This window comes from Sus scrofa, chromosome 4, assembly GCF_000003025.6.
Source record: "Sus scrofa isolate TJ Tabasco breed Duroc chromosome 4, Sscrofa11.1, whole genome shotgun sequence".
Taxonomy (NCBI): domain Eukaryota; kingdom Metazoa; phylum Chordata; class Mammalia; order Artiodactyla; family Suidae; genus Sus; species Sus scrofa.
In genome coordinates this window covers 93118137-93132909 of record NC_010446.5, presented here as the reverse complement: position 1 = coordinate 93132909, position 14773 = coordinate 93118137, and the positions used below count along the sequence as shown (strand labels likewise).

Below are 14773 nucleotides of genomic sequence, written 5' to 3'. Positions count from 1 at the left end.
CCCATATCCCCTATTAGAGAACAGCTGCCCAAGGTAGAGACTATGTCCCTTCCATCCCTGAAGCCACCTCTGAAGAAGAGACTAGATGACCAAGGAGCCAACTTACCAATCTCAGCCTGTAACATCTCCGGGACCTTCACTCTCAGAGGCTGAAAAACAGAAGAGGGGGCAGAGTGGTGAGGTCCACACACCCCAGGGCATGGTGGGAATCGTGCGGGGGCAAGGAGGGCTCTGGGCACTACCTCTCCTCCCCCTTTCCCTACACGACCCCACCTCCGCTCACCCATCTCCACTGAACTCTAGCTAGGGATTCTGAGAACTGGCATCGGAGGCTACGAGGCAAGCTGGGACTGTATATTCTGAGGGTGGTACCTGCAGTTTTCCTGCTCTTATTTCAAGGATCTCAGGCTGTACTGAATGGAAAGGTTCCAAAAAGTGGAGGGGGGGACAATTTAGCAGCAGGGGAGGAGTCTTACGAGGTGAGTCGATGGGCTCCCCTTCTCCTTCACCCCCCAGGGAACACGGGCCTTCTGCTACTGCATCTTCCAGTGAGTGCGCACGGCCTGGCTTTGGCTTTACGAGAACCTGACAGCTGGATCCTGGGGTGGTTCCATAACCACCACCAAGGAACAACTGGCAGCTCTAATCTCCTTACTCAAGACCCACTAAGGGGGCTAAAATTAAAATCTGGAGGTAAAAACAGTTTATTTCTCAATCTCATTAGTCCTAGTAGCTTACTGCCAGACGAGTCAAGTCATTTGGGAATGAGTTTAGTTGATCAGATTAGAAAGCCTAAGATGGGAACTGCCCTCTGCAGGCCCAGGTGCCGCTGCAGCGGGATCCCCGACACATCCTTGGGAACCACGTCCAGGGGTGGCGTGCGCATCCGCCCTGGTACTCGGGGGTCCCCTCCCTCTGGGCAGTCACAGCAAGACAGGCTGAGCCTCAGAAATCTGGGTGTGCCTCTTGGCTCACTGATTCTATCATCTGATGTCTCTGAGCCTGTTTCTTTGTCCCGGGGTGGGCAAGGCCAAGAGGGTTGAAGCGAACCATGGAACCAATGCAGGGGAGAGTAATCAGGAGGCAATGCAAGTTCCTCCTTTCTCCAAACATTTCAGAGATGCTTTCGGAGATGTAATGTGTATCCGACCTTGCTCCAAGCGGATCGAAAGAGGTAGAGAGAGATCGATCTTCAGAGAGTGGGGCTAGGAACAGAATCCAGGAATCCCTCCAAGAGCTTGTCTCCATTTGGCCTGAACTTTTTGCTCAGTTTTTCCTCTCTGCCTCTGAGTGGTCTAAACAATACAGTAAAATTGTAATCCACTCAATGACTGCCTTACCGCATTTTTCTCTAGGAAAATATTCCAGATGTCTTTTCCCAAGCTTCGGGAATCCTTGGGGTTTGTCTGCTGATAAACTTCTGCACACAAGTAAAAAAGCTAGGAGAGAGAAAATGGGTGAGAGCAGTGATTCTCAGCCTGGACTGCTTCTCCCCTCTGGGGACAACTAGCATATCTGGACACTTTTTTTTCTTTTTAGGGCCGCAGCCACAGCATATGGAGGTTCGCAGGCTAGGGGTCCAGTTGGAGCTACAGCTGCCGGCCTACACCACAGCCACAGCAACCTGGGATCCCAGAGGCCATCTGCGACCTACACCACAGCTCATAGCAATGCTGGATCCTTAACCCACTGAGTGAGGCCAGGGATTGAACTCGCAACCTCATGGCTCCTGGTCAGATTCGTTTCCCCTGCGCCACAAAGGGAACCCCGAGCAAGTGGATGCTGACTCTGGCTTCTACCAGTGGCAGGCCCAGAAAGAAAATCCAGCAGTGCGTGCCATGGCCAAGAAGCTTATTCTGAACAACAGGACAGCTGCCTCTCTCCCTCACCCCCCTTCCTTTCGAAGCAGCTGAGCAGAAGGACAGAAACCAGGAAGGCTGTGGCTCTGAGCGCTGCTGCAGGACCCCCACCCTCCATCCCTCACAATCCTTCCTGTCATCACCTTCAGCCTGAAGACCTTTTATCGCTTTGCCCCTCTGCCAAGTTTTCTCGTGGTAACACTGTATCCTCAAGGCCTGCTCTCTCAGCTCCCACAGTCAGCCTGAATCCACCTTCATTCAAAAAACCTAGAAAGACCATTCCCTCCAAGCTGACCCAGAATGACAGCTTTCCTGGACTGGTTCTTCCTGCTCCTCCCTGTGCTATGGAAGAGTCCCCTCCTTCTAGGTTGCATCTTCTTTTCTGTTCTGTCTCTGTCCTCGAGATGCCTGGCCATGTCCATGGATCTGACTTATGACACCTAGAGAACAGGGTCAGAGGCCAAGCACAAGCGGGCATGCAATTGAGGCAGATCCTTGTGACTTACCAGGGGTCCAGGGTCTGCCTGAGAGAAGATGTACCGTAGAAAGACCCCCAGGTGAGCTGGCCGGGACTTAAGTTTCTCGAAGTCCTGGAAAACGATGTCGCTCTGGAAGGCAGAAGGACAGACAGGGCTGGGGGCACAGCAGCACTGCCTGTTGCAGCTGAGCTCCCATGTGCCCCGCCTTCCAGGGCTGATAAGCGCGGCCCCCTCTCCCATGCTGCCTTGCAGCTGGTGCCAGTCCAACTGCTTCTAGTCCAGAGCAGCTGGTACAGAGAATGATGAAAGGAGAAAATCAGGAAACCGTTACCTCGTTGTTGAAATAACCCGGGTCATAATCTTCCTCTGGGCCAATAATTAAAGGCTTTGGGCTTTGATCTACACCCTGGGGGAGAGAGTCGAGCTGTAGAGATGAGAGGTTAGAGGACAGGAGTCTAGCCCCCTCAATGGTGTCTGGTTAGTGACAGCACAGCGCTGGCAGGGAAAGCCACACGGGGCTGGTAAACACTGGCGTCTCACTACCACCCCCAAATCTCAGAGAACAGAACAAATGATTTCCATTTGCAGGAAGGCAACTGCTTCTGGGTGGGGCCAGGCAGACTCAGAGCAGCCTGGTCACATGATGCATGAAGATGGGAAGTGAGAGAAAGTGTTCTCTTCCTGTTTGTGAAAGGAGTGTCAGCCCACAAAACAAGAACCTAGAGCTCCTGCTGGACTGTTGGGCTGAGGGCTTTGTTGGTCTCAACAGCCCCCGCCACAATACCTTCCAAAGCTACGGCTCTCGAGCTCCTGTGTGCTGTCCCCTCGTAGTCTCTGCCTCCTTGAGCAAAAGGGGATGGAGCTGATCCTTCTTCAACTCCACTTTCATCACTCCCCCTGCCTGCTCAAGAATCTATGATAGACCCCCATTTCCTGTCTACAATCCAAGCTTCTTTTTTTTTTTTTTTTTGTCTTTTTGCCTTTTCTAGGGCCCTCCCGTGGCATATGGAGATTCCCAGGCTAGGGGTCTAATCGGAACTGTAGCCGCCAGCCTACACCACAGCCACAGCAATGTGGGATCCAAGCCGCGTCTGCGACCTACACCACAGCTCATAGCAACGCCAGATCCTTAACCCACTGAGCAAGGCCAGGGATCGAACCTGCAACCTCATGGTTCCTAGTTGGATTCGTTAACCATTGAGCCACGACGGGAACTCTTTGTTATTTTTATTTTTTTGTCAATCCAAGCTTCTTAGCTTGGCTTTTGGAGTTCCCCTCCATGCCACTGATTAGGTAGGACGATGAGAGGTTTCATGTTGTATAAACTTCTCAGATGCTTCGCTAGATATGCCTTTCTCCTAAAAGCTCCCTGAGCATTCAAAGATTTCCTGCCAACTGGATTTTTCACTCAATTTCCTCTACCTCATTTCCAGTGATTCCCCATTAAAGGCTATGCTCTGGAATCCATCTAGAGTAGGCACTTCTCATGCCTGCCTTTTCCCAGGTCTAAGACACCCTCCTACTCCACCTTTTCAAGGGGCTTTTCCTGACAGTTCCTTCCTGACACTCCTCACTCTTGTCCTCCTGGGTATTTACAGACTCTGTGCTCAGAATGAGCAAGTCATAGAAGCTGAAAGACTCAGAAGACATCTCGGGGATCAGAGTCTAGCACTCACTCACAATGGAACATTCCAAGTTGCAGAGTCAGGCTGATGTGCTGGGTCTGTATCTCTCAGACTCATTCTGAGAATCCTCCTCTCCCAACACCCTCGTCTCTGAATCCCTGGGGGCAGGGGGGTGTCCAGGATCCCCAGGGGGTACTGTATGACCATTCTGGCTCTAGCGAAACCTGAAAGCACTACATTTTTGCTTGTTTTTTAGTCTTTACAAACATGTAATTTTTCTGATTACAAAAGCAGAATATGCTTATCATTTAAAAAAAAAAAATCAAGGAGTTCCTGTCGTGGCTCAGGGGAAACAAATGTGACTAGAAACTATGAGGTTTCGGGTTCGATCCCTGGCCTCACTCAGTGGGTTAAGGATCTGGTGTTGCTGTGAGCTGTGGTGTAGGTCACAGACGCGGCTCGGATATGGCCTTGCTATGGCTCTGGTGTGCGTAGGTTGGCAGCTACAGATGTGATTCAACCCCTAGCCTGGGAACCTCCATATGCCCTAAAAAGTAAAGAAAAAAAAGAAAAGAAAAGAAAAAAAAAAAAAGAAAAAAAAGAAAAATCAAACACTGCAGAATGATGTAACAAAGCCTGAGTTCCCTATGATTCAACCCCCAGCTGCTGACAGTTTCGTAGCTTGTATAGGTTTCCACTTTTGCTCTTACTAACATAGATTATTATTAAGATGCTGGAACTATATTATGAGTAAATAACAAATTCAAATAGTTTTCAGAAGTTGGAACAAATTCAGAGAAGAAAGAAAAGGACTTTAAGATCAATTACTCCACACCTGCTCCTATTAGCCACCTAAAGGAAAACCTCCCTAAAGAACATGATGTGCACTGTACCAGACCTGACCCTACCAGGCAACCTGACCTTGGTCCTGTGGCCCTACTAAGGGGTGGGGGAAGGGGCAGTCTGGGAGGGGCAATCTAAGAGCAGCCAGGACAGGCAGCAGCCCTGCATTAGGCAGAAAAACTAAGTTCTAGTCTGATGCTACCATTAGCAAGCTGAGTCCCTGAATGATCCCTTAGCCTTTCTTTGTCTCAGTTTTCTCACCGAACGAAAATTCTAATGCCTGTCTCCTTTCCTGCTGGAGAGAATTAAATGAGATTTTTTTCTCTAAAGGATCTAACACAGCAGCTGGTGCACTAGGCATTTTAATACACCTGAGACCCATTTCTCTGCCTTTCCCCCGCCAAGATCTGAAAGTAACTCAACTCTACCCTACGGGTAGAACTAGAGCAACAAATGATATGATGTTGGCTTTCATTTAAGGTAACGGTAGATTTCCTTTAAAAATAAATTTAAGTTTTAAAAAGTGAGTTATATTGTAGAAAAACATTAAACAACATTTTATAGCTGGTATGAGGATACAGAAACAAAAATTATGGTGGTGGTACAGACAAACTTTTAAGAAACACTGCTTTACAAAACTTGGAGCTTTCTGCCAGTATCTCTAACAAGTAGTGACCTAGCTTCTGCCTGAACAATGACAGGCAGATCCCTGGCTCTTGAGTCAGCCCATTCCATCATCTGACAGCTCAGATTCTTTGCAACTTTCTCCATGGAGCCAAAATCTGTCTTCCTGAAATCTCACCGGGACTCAGTTCTACCCTTGAAAGCAGTGGCTTTCAAATCAGGTTATGCAGAAACTTAGGGCTCCAGAGAAGTGCCCCTGAGGGTGGGGGGAGGTTGCTTAAGGAAAGTCCGAGGTAGCTGAGTTTTCTGTATTAGGGTGCCAAATATAAGATTTTGCTTAAGAAAGGGACTTTGCTAAAGAAAGAGATGACAGAAAATTAGTATCCTGGAGAAACACTGGACAAAATTATTTCCTATTTGACACAGACACTAAAAGGAAGACAAGCGATCCGCTCCTTAGACATCACTTCCCTACAGATGTATTCATGGATTCTTTAGTCAGAAACTGAGCCTAACTTCCATGTATGTATTTATACCGTGGTTTTTTTTTTTTTTTTAAACTATTTGTCCTCTAGCAAGTGTGTCTCCCCAAACACGGGTGTAGTCTGATTATTCAAGGCCATGGATGGGTAACCCAGCTCTGAAAAGAGGCAAAGGGAAATGCAGGGTGGCTCTGACTCACCTGGTCGCTGCTGGGGAGAAGCGGTGCGTCTGAGCCCTGTCGCCTGTGGTGCTGGGCCATCCGGGCCATGATCACAGGGGAGGTTCGAGGGCTGTCTAGCCCAGGGTCTGACAGGATTGAGTTCCGATTCATCAATGACTGGAGGAACAGAAAATTCCTTGAGAAGGAAACTTGCCTGGAAGATCCTCAGGGCTCTGCTCATCAGCCAATATAAATCCAATACTTACTCTGTGCCTGGCATTGTATTAGCCTTTGGCTATGTCCTACCTCAATTAATGCTCATGATAGCCCTTTGAGCTAGAAACTATTATTCCTCCCACTTAACACATGAGGAAGCTAAGACTTGGAGAGGTTCCGGGACTTGCTGAAGGTCGAATAGCTGGTAGTGTGGTATTCCCTGGATGCAACCCAGACAGTCCAAAGCCACTGCCCACTAGGCTGCATTGCTTCCAGATGTGGGGCCCGGAGGAGAATGTCAACTGTGGATTATTTAGGACCTTCTCCCCCTTCTTGGTGTCTTTCCGACATACTGATCCTTCCACATACATTCATCATCTTCCCACAAATAGACAGGAGCAGTAAAAAAATAAAATCCCAACTATTATTTAAAATTCGGTTTTAAACATGTTTTCAATTACTTATTCACATATTTAATTAACCTGGCTAAGTAAATGTTTTGCTAACATCATTATTACTTCTTCCATTCACCCTTATTTTTATACTGCAAGTTTATATTTGCAATTAATAGATGCAGACTGAGAACACCTAGAAGACAACCTTTGAGGCCCAAGACTGAAGTTCTTTGGACCACTCCGGAGAAGATGAGCTGTTCAAGTACAGAAAGATCTGTGATAGGAGTTCCTGTCGTGGCTCAGTGGTTAGCAAACCCGACTATCATCCATGAGGATGCAGGTTCGATCCCTGGCTCGTTTAGTGGGTTAAGGATCTGGCGTTGCTATCAGCTGTGATATAGGTAGCAGATTTGGCTCGGAACTCGCATTGCTGTGGCTGTGGTGTAGGTCGGTGGCTATAGCTCCGACTGGACCCCTAGCCTGGGAACTGCCATATGCCTCCGGTGAGGCCCTAAAAAGACAAAAAGACCAAAAAATAAATAAATAAATAAAAAATAAAAATAAAAGATCTGTAACAAAGAAAGAGAGCCTGCCACTTCTGATCAGTCTGGGTTCATCGGATTACTCTAAGATGATGTGACTCAGAGCCAGGTGGCAATGTGGTTTTGGTCCAGTCACTGTTTCAGAGGATTTCCGTCTCTGCTCCCTTCCCTTATACTCAAAGAGGGCTCACTACAGTTAACGACATGGCTTCTCTCCTCACTCTTTACATAACAGAGTGACTATGATAAAATAGAACCAGATTTGATGATCTTGTATGTAGGATGCATTTGAAACCCGTTTTTTGGAACCCAGAGCAGAATGACTACAACTCTTGGAACTGGGTCCATAGCAAAGGGCCACAGAAGAAAGGCCCAAGAAGCCCTTGGTGCAAGCAGCGAGCAGAAAACCTTTAGATGCCCAGAGAAGGGATACTGAAAGTATAGTTTTAAATGGGGTTCCCCCACCCCGGATGGCACTCACCTCGCTGAGGGAAGGAAAGCGTTCTGTGCCAGAATCCAAGCCACTGTCCCCCTCCTGCGAGTCCAGAGAGAGTCGGCCTGAGAAGAAAAGAGTTTACTCAGTAAGGAAGGAGCTGTGGCCTAGGGGAAAGAAGAGCCTTTATGCTGGGAACCTGTGCCCAGAGCAGGAGGGTGAAGCTGCCACCTGCCTTTCTTTCCCAGTTTCCCGTGAGCTCTCCCCAAGACCCTCCACCCCGAGCTTTCACCCCCCCTGTACACCTGTGCCCAGGCGTGCCATCTCCTAAAATAATCCTCCACAGCGCCATCTCACGTGTCCTAGCCCTCAGCTCATCCCAGCCCTCTTTGGGTTCCCATCCACTTCCTGTTACGACAGCATTTCTTCAGCTCCCAGCTGCCAGGTGCTGGCAGGCATGCTGTTGTCTGGACCACCAGCATTCCAGTATCTCCCTGGCACTTAACTATCCAGGGCTGTTAGTTACACACTCTCATTTCTACTGAATAAGTTGTATCCCTGACACCAGTACTGCTTTCTCTCATTATTCCATTTCCCAGAGGCAGGGATTATGTATTTTTTTGCACCCCTGAATCTACCCAAGCTGGGGGGACAACAGATAAGAAGCCCAGAAGGGACTAGAGGGGTACCGAGGGGACTTACCTTCTGATGACCTCTGGCTGGTGTCACCATACAGTGGAAGTATGTCCTAAAAAAAAAGGTCCAGAGGGTGGGCAAAGTCTGTGAACCTCTCTCCCCCTACTGTTTTCTTCCAATCAGCCCTTCCCTCAGTCTCAGCAGATAACATCTGCTTACAATTAGTGGCCTCTTCTGCTTCATTGCCTTAAAAATGCCCAGTTAGAAGAGCTGTTGCCTCATTTGCACAGTTTGAGGAGAATGGTGACCCCTACTGGTGGAAAGGAAGCTTTACTGTCAGTAAAATTCTAAAATCTCCCTTGATTTCTCACTCTGGACCTCAAAGCCATCGTCTATTGCCTTAGTTAGGCTGGACACAGAAAGAACTTCCTAACTATAAGGGAGTAAGAAAAGTTCCAGCAGGTGACTGAGGGCAGATGAAAGCTCTGCCTCTAAAGATCTTTGAAGACTGACAGCCACTGTGGAGGGAATGAGGTTGCTAGTGTTTTACTGTTCATGAAGCACTCTTGTCTCCATCTCATTTAGTTTTTCTTAACAACTCTGAAGCAGGTATATTACTTCCATATTATAAATGAGGAAACAGCAACCCAGAGATCTTTTTCTTTTTTTCCTTTTCTTTTTTTTTTATGGCCACCCTTGTGGCAAATGGAAGTTCCCAGGCTAGCGGTTGAATCAAGCTGCAGCTGCAGGCCTACACCGCAGCCACAGCAACACCACATCTGATCTGCATCTGCAACCTACACCACGGCTGTGGCAACATTGGATCCTTCACCCACTGAGCGAGGACAGGGATCAAACCTGCATCCTCACAGAGACAATGTTGGGTCCTTAACCCACTAAGCCACAATGGGAACTCCAAGCCCAGAAATCTTAAGTAACTTGCCCAAGCTACACAGCAGGTAAACTCTAAAGCCAGGGTTGGCGCTCAGACCTCCAGATTCTAAGCTGAGCGTTTTGGACTCACCACTTAACAGAGCACGTGAACACAGAGGCAGCAGCAACAGCAAACATGCACTGGCCCATGTGCTGAGGGCCTCCTTTAATTCTGACAATAACACCAGCAGGCAGATCCTGCCCCAGAGTCTTGGAGCTGGTGAGCACTACAGCTGGGACGTGAACACAGATGGTCTAAGTCCTGAACCTGAGCTCCTATTGACCATGTGATACTGAGAAGTCCTTCAGAAAATAGAACAGTTTAAATCTGATTAGGCTGTTTCCCTGACTTTTTTTTTTTGATCTGGATGTCCTGAAAAAGAAAGTAGATAATCCTCAAATAATTTCTGTTGGCTTTGGCAAATATTATTCTTGGAGATCCTAAAGTTTTTGGAGAGTCACTTCTTATTTACTCAAAGAATGAAGGCCTGATGGAGAGAAGTAAGGCCCACACAGTCAAGTGCCTGACTGGGACAGATAAGGAAGGGTCTCCTCTCTGGGATGTCCCACAAAGTGTGGGTACACTGCTGCTCTAGATCCCTCTCAACTGACTGGGGATCCTTCACTTAGGCTGATTGATTGATTTTGCTTTTTAGGGCCATACCTACAACATGTAGAAGTTCCCAAGCTAGGGGTCAAATTGGAGCTATAGCTGCCAGTCTATACCACAGTCACAGCCATGCCAGATCCCTAACCCACCGAGCGGAGCCAGGGATCAAACCTATATCCTCATGTTTACTAGTTGGGTTCGCTACCGCTAAGCCACAATGGGAACTCCCTAGGCTTTAAATGAGACTTTTAAAAGTGCTCTTATTTCTTTGAAAGACCCATTACTGGAGGGAGAGGTGGTGGGAAAAGCCACCAGATGAATACCAAGTAAAATCAGTGTCAGAATATACATCAGCTATGAGGACGGATCATTAGGAGATGAAGGCTGACAGTCTGATTTATTGCATATTTATTTCTTTCCATGGCAGCTCTAAGCTGTTGGAGGGTAGGACAGGCTACTTCTTTTTATGGGTCCCAAGGGTCAGGACAGTGATCAGTCTCTGTGGTGCTAAATAAAGAACTGTTGCCCTCTGCTGCTTTGTAAAACACAAAACACTCACTAGCTCAGCCTGGGGGGCCTATATGACTTGGGAGGCCTTTGTCCTAGCTCTCTCCCTCATTCTCCCTCCTAGAGCTGTGCCTACCATCACTCACCACTAAGCCACCAGTCTCCTGCTGGATCTTCAGCTGTAACTGAGTGACTCGCCGCCGGGCGCCTTCGATCTGCTCTTCCAGCAGGCTGGCGGGGTTCCGGCTATACACCTCACAGATTCGCTGGGGGTGGGGGGGCGAGGACGACAGGGAGGGAGGCAAAAGGCAGAGGAGTGGTTAGTAGAGAATGGACGACTCACCAGTGGGGAAAGGGCAGGCAGTTATCCCAACACAAAGACGAGAGAAAGGACATCTCTGCCTCCGAGGAGATGCGTGTTGTGTCACCTTCACTCAGGAGCGGAAAGAGGTATAAACGGAACACATGAGAAACAGAACACATGAGGCAACTGGAGAGAGAAGACACAACACAAAGGCCTGTCCTAATCTGACCTGTTCCTAAGGCCTATGTGCAAAATGAGGTCTCCCTCGACTGCTACCCCAGGTCAGAGATTTAAGTGATTGGCCAGACCCGCACACACACAAAAGCGCTAAGGAGGAAACACACACGCAATGAGAGAACTGCAGGAGACAAGGAAGAAGCGAGGACCAGGGCAGCCAGCACCCCTGTGCCCAGCCCTGTAGCCGGGGACCCCCCTGACACTAATCTGCATCCTCGCAGCATGCGGCAGAACGCAGCATGTGTTCCGAGCTTGAGCTCTGCAGTCGGGGATGCCTGGCTCCGAACTCTGGCACCTCCACTTACTAGCTGTGTAGACCTGGGCAAGCTTTACTACGTCCTCATTGATAAAATGGAGATGATGGTACCTGCCTCCAGGGACGGCTCTATGGCCTGAATGAGAAACTGTCTGTAAAGTGCTAAGTACGACGACTGGTGCATGATGACGTGACTGACTGTACGGCAGCTATTATTATTTTACTACCAAAGGAAATGCTCAATGAAGCTGGCAGGTCAAGTAATTCAACAGACACATTTTCCTCCAAGCTCAGCTGGGCGCCCCCTGCTACCTGACCCCCTACTCCCAAACCCTCATACTTACTGTTAGTTCTGCTCCATGCCTCTCAAGCCCCCTTCTGTCTCTACAGACAACATCCTCTTTAAACCATTTCAAAGCATCTGCCTCCATCCTTTCCTTCTGTCTCGGAAGAGAAACTATCTAAACCTTCAACAAAGTAAATGCCTCCAACTGCCGCGGGCTCTTCCTGGGCGGTGTTCTCATATCACCTTTTCCGATGGCTCCTTTCCCTCATCTTACAAAAATGCTCAAGTTCCCTGTCTTAAAACAAACAAACCACTACACCCAAACTCTTGCTATCAACTCTGATTATTCTTCAAGCCTTCTTCAGTCTTTTCTCCTCTCTCGCACAGCCATGTTTCTAACCAGGGTCTATGTGTAGAGCTCAGCTTCCTAGCTTTCCAGCCACTCACCAACATATACAGCTCCTCTATCGCCTCACTCTGCCAAGGAGGGAAAGGACCTAATGGTCAAATCCAATGGTCTCTTCATAGTCCCATCTCTCTAGACTTCTTTATTTACTTTTATTTTTTTGTCTTTTTGCCTTTTCTAGGGCCGCTCCTGTGGCATATGGAGGTTCCCAGGCTAGAGGTCTAATCGGAGCTGTATCCACTGGCCTACGCCAGAGCCACAGCAACTCGGGATCTGAGCCGCGTCTGCAACCTACATCACAGCTCACGGCAACGGTGGATTGTTAATCCACTGAGCAAGGGCAGGGATCGAACCCGCAACCTCATGGTTCCTAGTCAGATTTGTTAACCACTGAGCCACGATGGGAGCTCCTCCAGATTTCTTTAAATACCCATCTCCTCAAAAACACTATCATCTTTAGACTTTTTTTCTTTTTTGCAAGCAAGCAAAGTCTTTAGTAAAGGAATGCAGACAGCTCCCAGGGTTGCTGGGAGGGGGTAGAAGAGCCCCCCATCTTTTGACTTCTTAACTCGACACCATCTTGTGTGGCCTCACACCGCTCCCCTGACTGCAGCTTTATGCCTGCCTCCTCTCTTAAATCTAAGCGAGCTCTCCGCTCCACATTTACAGAGAACTGATACATGCCAGGCCCTGGACCAGCTAAGCAGGAGAAATATGCAAATACAGGACGGTCTTGGCCTTTATGGAGCCCAGTCCAATAGAGGATGACAAATAAATAATTAAAATACAAATTTAACAGCAGCTGGTGTGATGTCAGAGGCTGGTGTAGTGTGCTCCAGAAGCACGGAAGTTCAAAATTCCACCCTCAGCTCTTTCTTCTTCTCTGCAGGGTAATGCCATCAGGTCACCAGTTTAAAATGACCAGCTTTATGCTGAGACTACCTGAGACTCTCTTTCAACCCAGTCTTTTTTCCTGAGGTTCATTCTGGTTATCTCCATAGGCCTGGTGGATAGTTATTGTATCTCGATGTCTCCTGGGCACCTTAAACTCAGGACATCCTAAGCTGACCTTCATTTTTTCCTCCTAAACCCTGCTCCTCTCCTCCGTTTCACTCCATCCATGGCAGCACCATCTATCTGGGCACCCAACCTTGGGGCTAACTTTTCTCTCTTCTCCTTTACCTCCCCTTCCAGTCCATAAGTTCTATCGAGCTCATCCCTGAGGTGTCTCCCATTGCCATCCCCATCTTTCTGTTCTTACGCCTACTGTTCTTGTTAAGTCTGTCATTGTTTCTCATCTACTGCAACAGCCTCTGAGATGGTTTCCTTGTGTCAATCCACGTAACATACTTTTTTAAAGAACGCTGACTTGAAGATAGGATCACGCCCCTACTCAAATCCTTTGATCAGTTCCCACTGTCTCCAGAGCACTTTCCAGAGTGAAACAGACCAAACCCAATTCCAGATGATCACTGCATAATGAAATCTTCTTTCTTTTGGGCTTTAATGGCATTGAATTTTTTTTTTTTTAAATTACGTATAATTCACGTAACATAAACGTTACCATTCTAAAGTATACAATTCAGTGGGTTTTAGCATATTCACTGTGTTGTACAACCACCCCACTATCTAATTCCAGAACGTTTCCATCAGCCCAACAAGAAAGCAGTCACTCCCAACTTCTCCCCTCCTCCACCCCTCGGCAATCATTAATATACTTTCTGTCTTCATGGATTTAGCTATTCTGGACTTCCATATAAATGGAATTATACGCTATGTGGCCTTTTGAGTCTGGTTTCTTTCGCTTAGTATGTTTTCAGGGTTCTTCCATGTTAAAGCATGCATCAGTAGTTCAATCCTTTTTATGGCTGAATAATATCATATTTTAAGGATACAATTTGTTTATCTAGTCACCGGTGGATGGAAATCTGAGTTGTTGCCACTTTTTGGCTATTATGCTATTAATCAATGCTATTACAAATGTTCATGTACCAGCTTTATGTGTGGAACTCTCTTGGGTAGATACTTAGGAGTGGAACTGACAGATCCTATCTCTGGGTTTAATATTTTGAACAACTGCCAAACTGGCTGCACTATTTTATACTTTCACTATCAATGGTGGGAGCAGATTAGGATAGAGAACATAGAGAAAATGTAAACAAGTATTTCTCTATATTCTCACCAAATAACTGTTATTTTGGCTCTAGTCATCCTTGTAGGTGTAAAGCGGCCTCTTGTAGTTTTGGGTAGCCTCTCCCTAATGACTCATGATGGTGAGCACCTTTTCATGTGCTTATTGGTCATCTGTATGTCTTCTTCTTTCTTTCTTTCTTTTTTTTTTTTTGCTTTTTAGGGCCGCACCTGTGGCATGTAAGAGTTTCCCAGGCTAGGGGTTGAATTTGGAGCTGTAGCCACCAGCCTACACCACAGTCACAGCAACGCAGGTTCTGAGCTGTGTCTGTGACCTACACAACAGCTCACGGCAAGGCTGAATCCTTAACCCACTGAATGAGGCCAGGAATCGAACCCGCATCCTCATGGATTCTAGTCAGGTTCGTTAACCACTAAATCATGACAGGATCTCCCTGTACGTCTTCGTTATTAAACTGTCTGTTCAAATCTTTTGCCAACTTTTATTTTTATTTTTAATTAAAAAAAATTTTTTTAGAGCCGCCCCATGGCGTATGGAAGTTCCTAGGCCAGGGGTCGAATTGGAGCTGCCATTGCCAGCCTACACCAAGTTCATGGCAAAGCTGGATCCTAAATGCACTGAGCGAGGCCAGGGATAGAACCCACATCTCAGGATACTAGTCAGATTCATTTCTGCTGTGCCACAAAGGGAATTCCTTTTTGCCAACTTTAAAATGGCACTGAGCTATAAATGTCTGTTACATATGAGCTGCAAATATTTTCTCCTACTGTGTGGTCATCTTTTCATT

General features: G+C 47.4%; 1 protein-coding gene across 14 annotated transcripts in view; it reads right to left on the bottom strand.

The window, feature by feature from the left end:
• ARHGEF11 (Rho guanine nucleotide exchange factor 11) overlaps positions 1-14773 on the bottom strand; it is a 115224-nt gene that overhangs the window by 27847 nt on the left and 72604 nt on the right. For 11 of the 14 annotated variants that reach the window (XM_021089647.1, XM_021089639.1, XM_021089642.1 and 8 more), the window contains 8 exons: positions 10492-10611; positions 8362-8407; positions 7708-7784; positions 6113-6250; positions 2670-2744; positions 2366-2467; positions 1341-1439; positions 107-149 (listed from right to left, as the gene is read on the bottom strand). In XM_021089647.1, the coding sequence (XP_020945306.1) occupies positions 107-149; positions 1341-1439; positions 2366-2467; positions 2670-2744; positions 6113-6250; positions 7708-7784; positions 8362-8407; positions 10492-10611 (700 nt within the window). The remainder of the gene's footprint in view (positions 1-106; positions 150-1340; positions 1440-2365; positions 2468-2669; positions 2745-6112; positions 6251-7707; positions 7785-8361; positions 8408-10491; positions 10612-14773) is intronic. The other 3 variants (XM_021089648.1, XM_021089649.1, XM_021089651.1) reach the window with 1 other exon arrangement.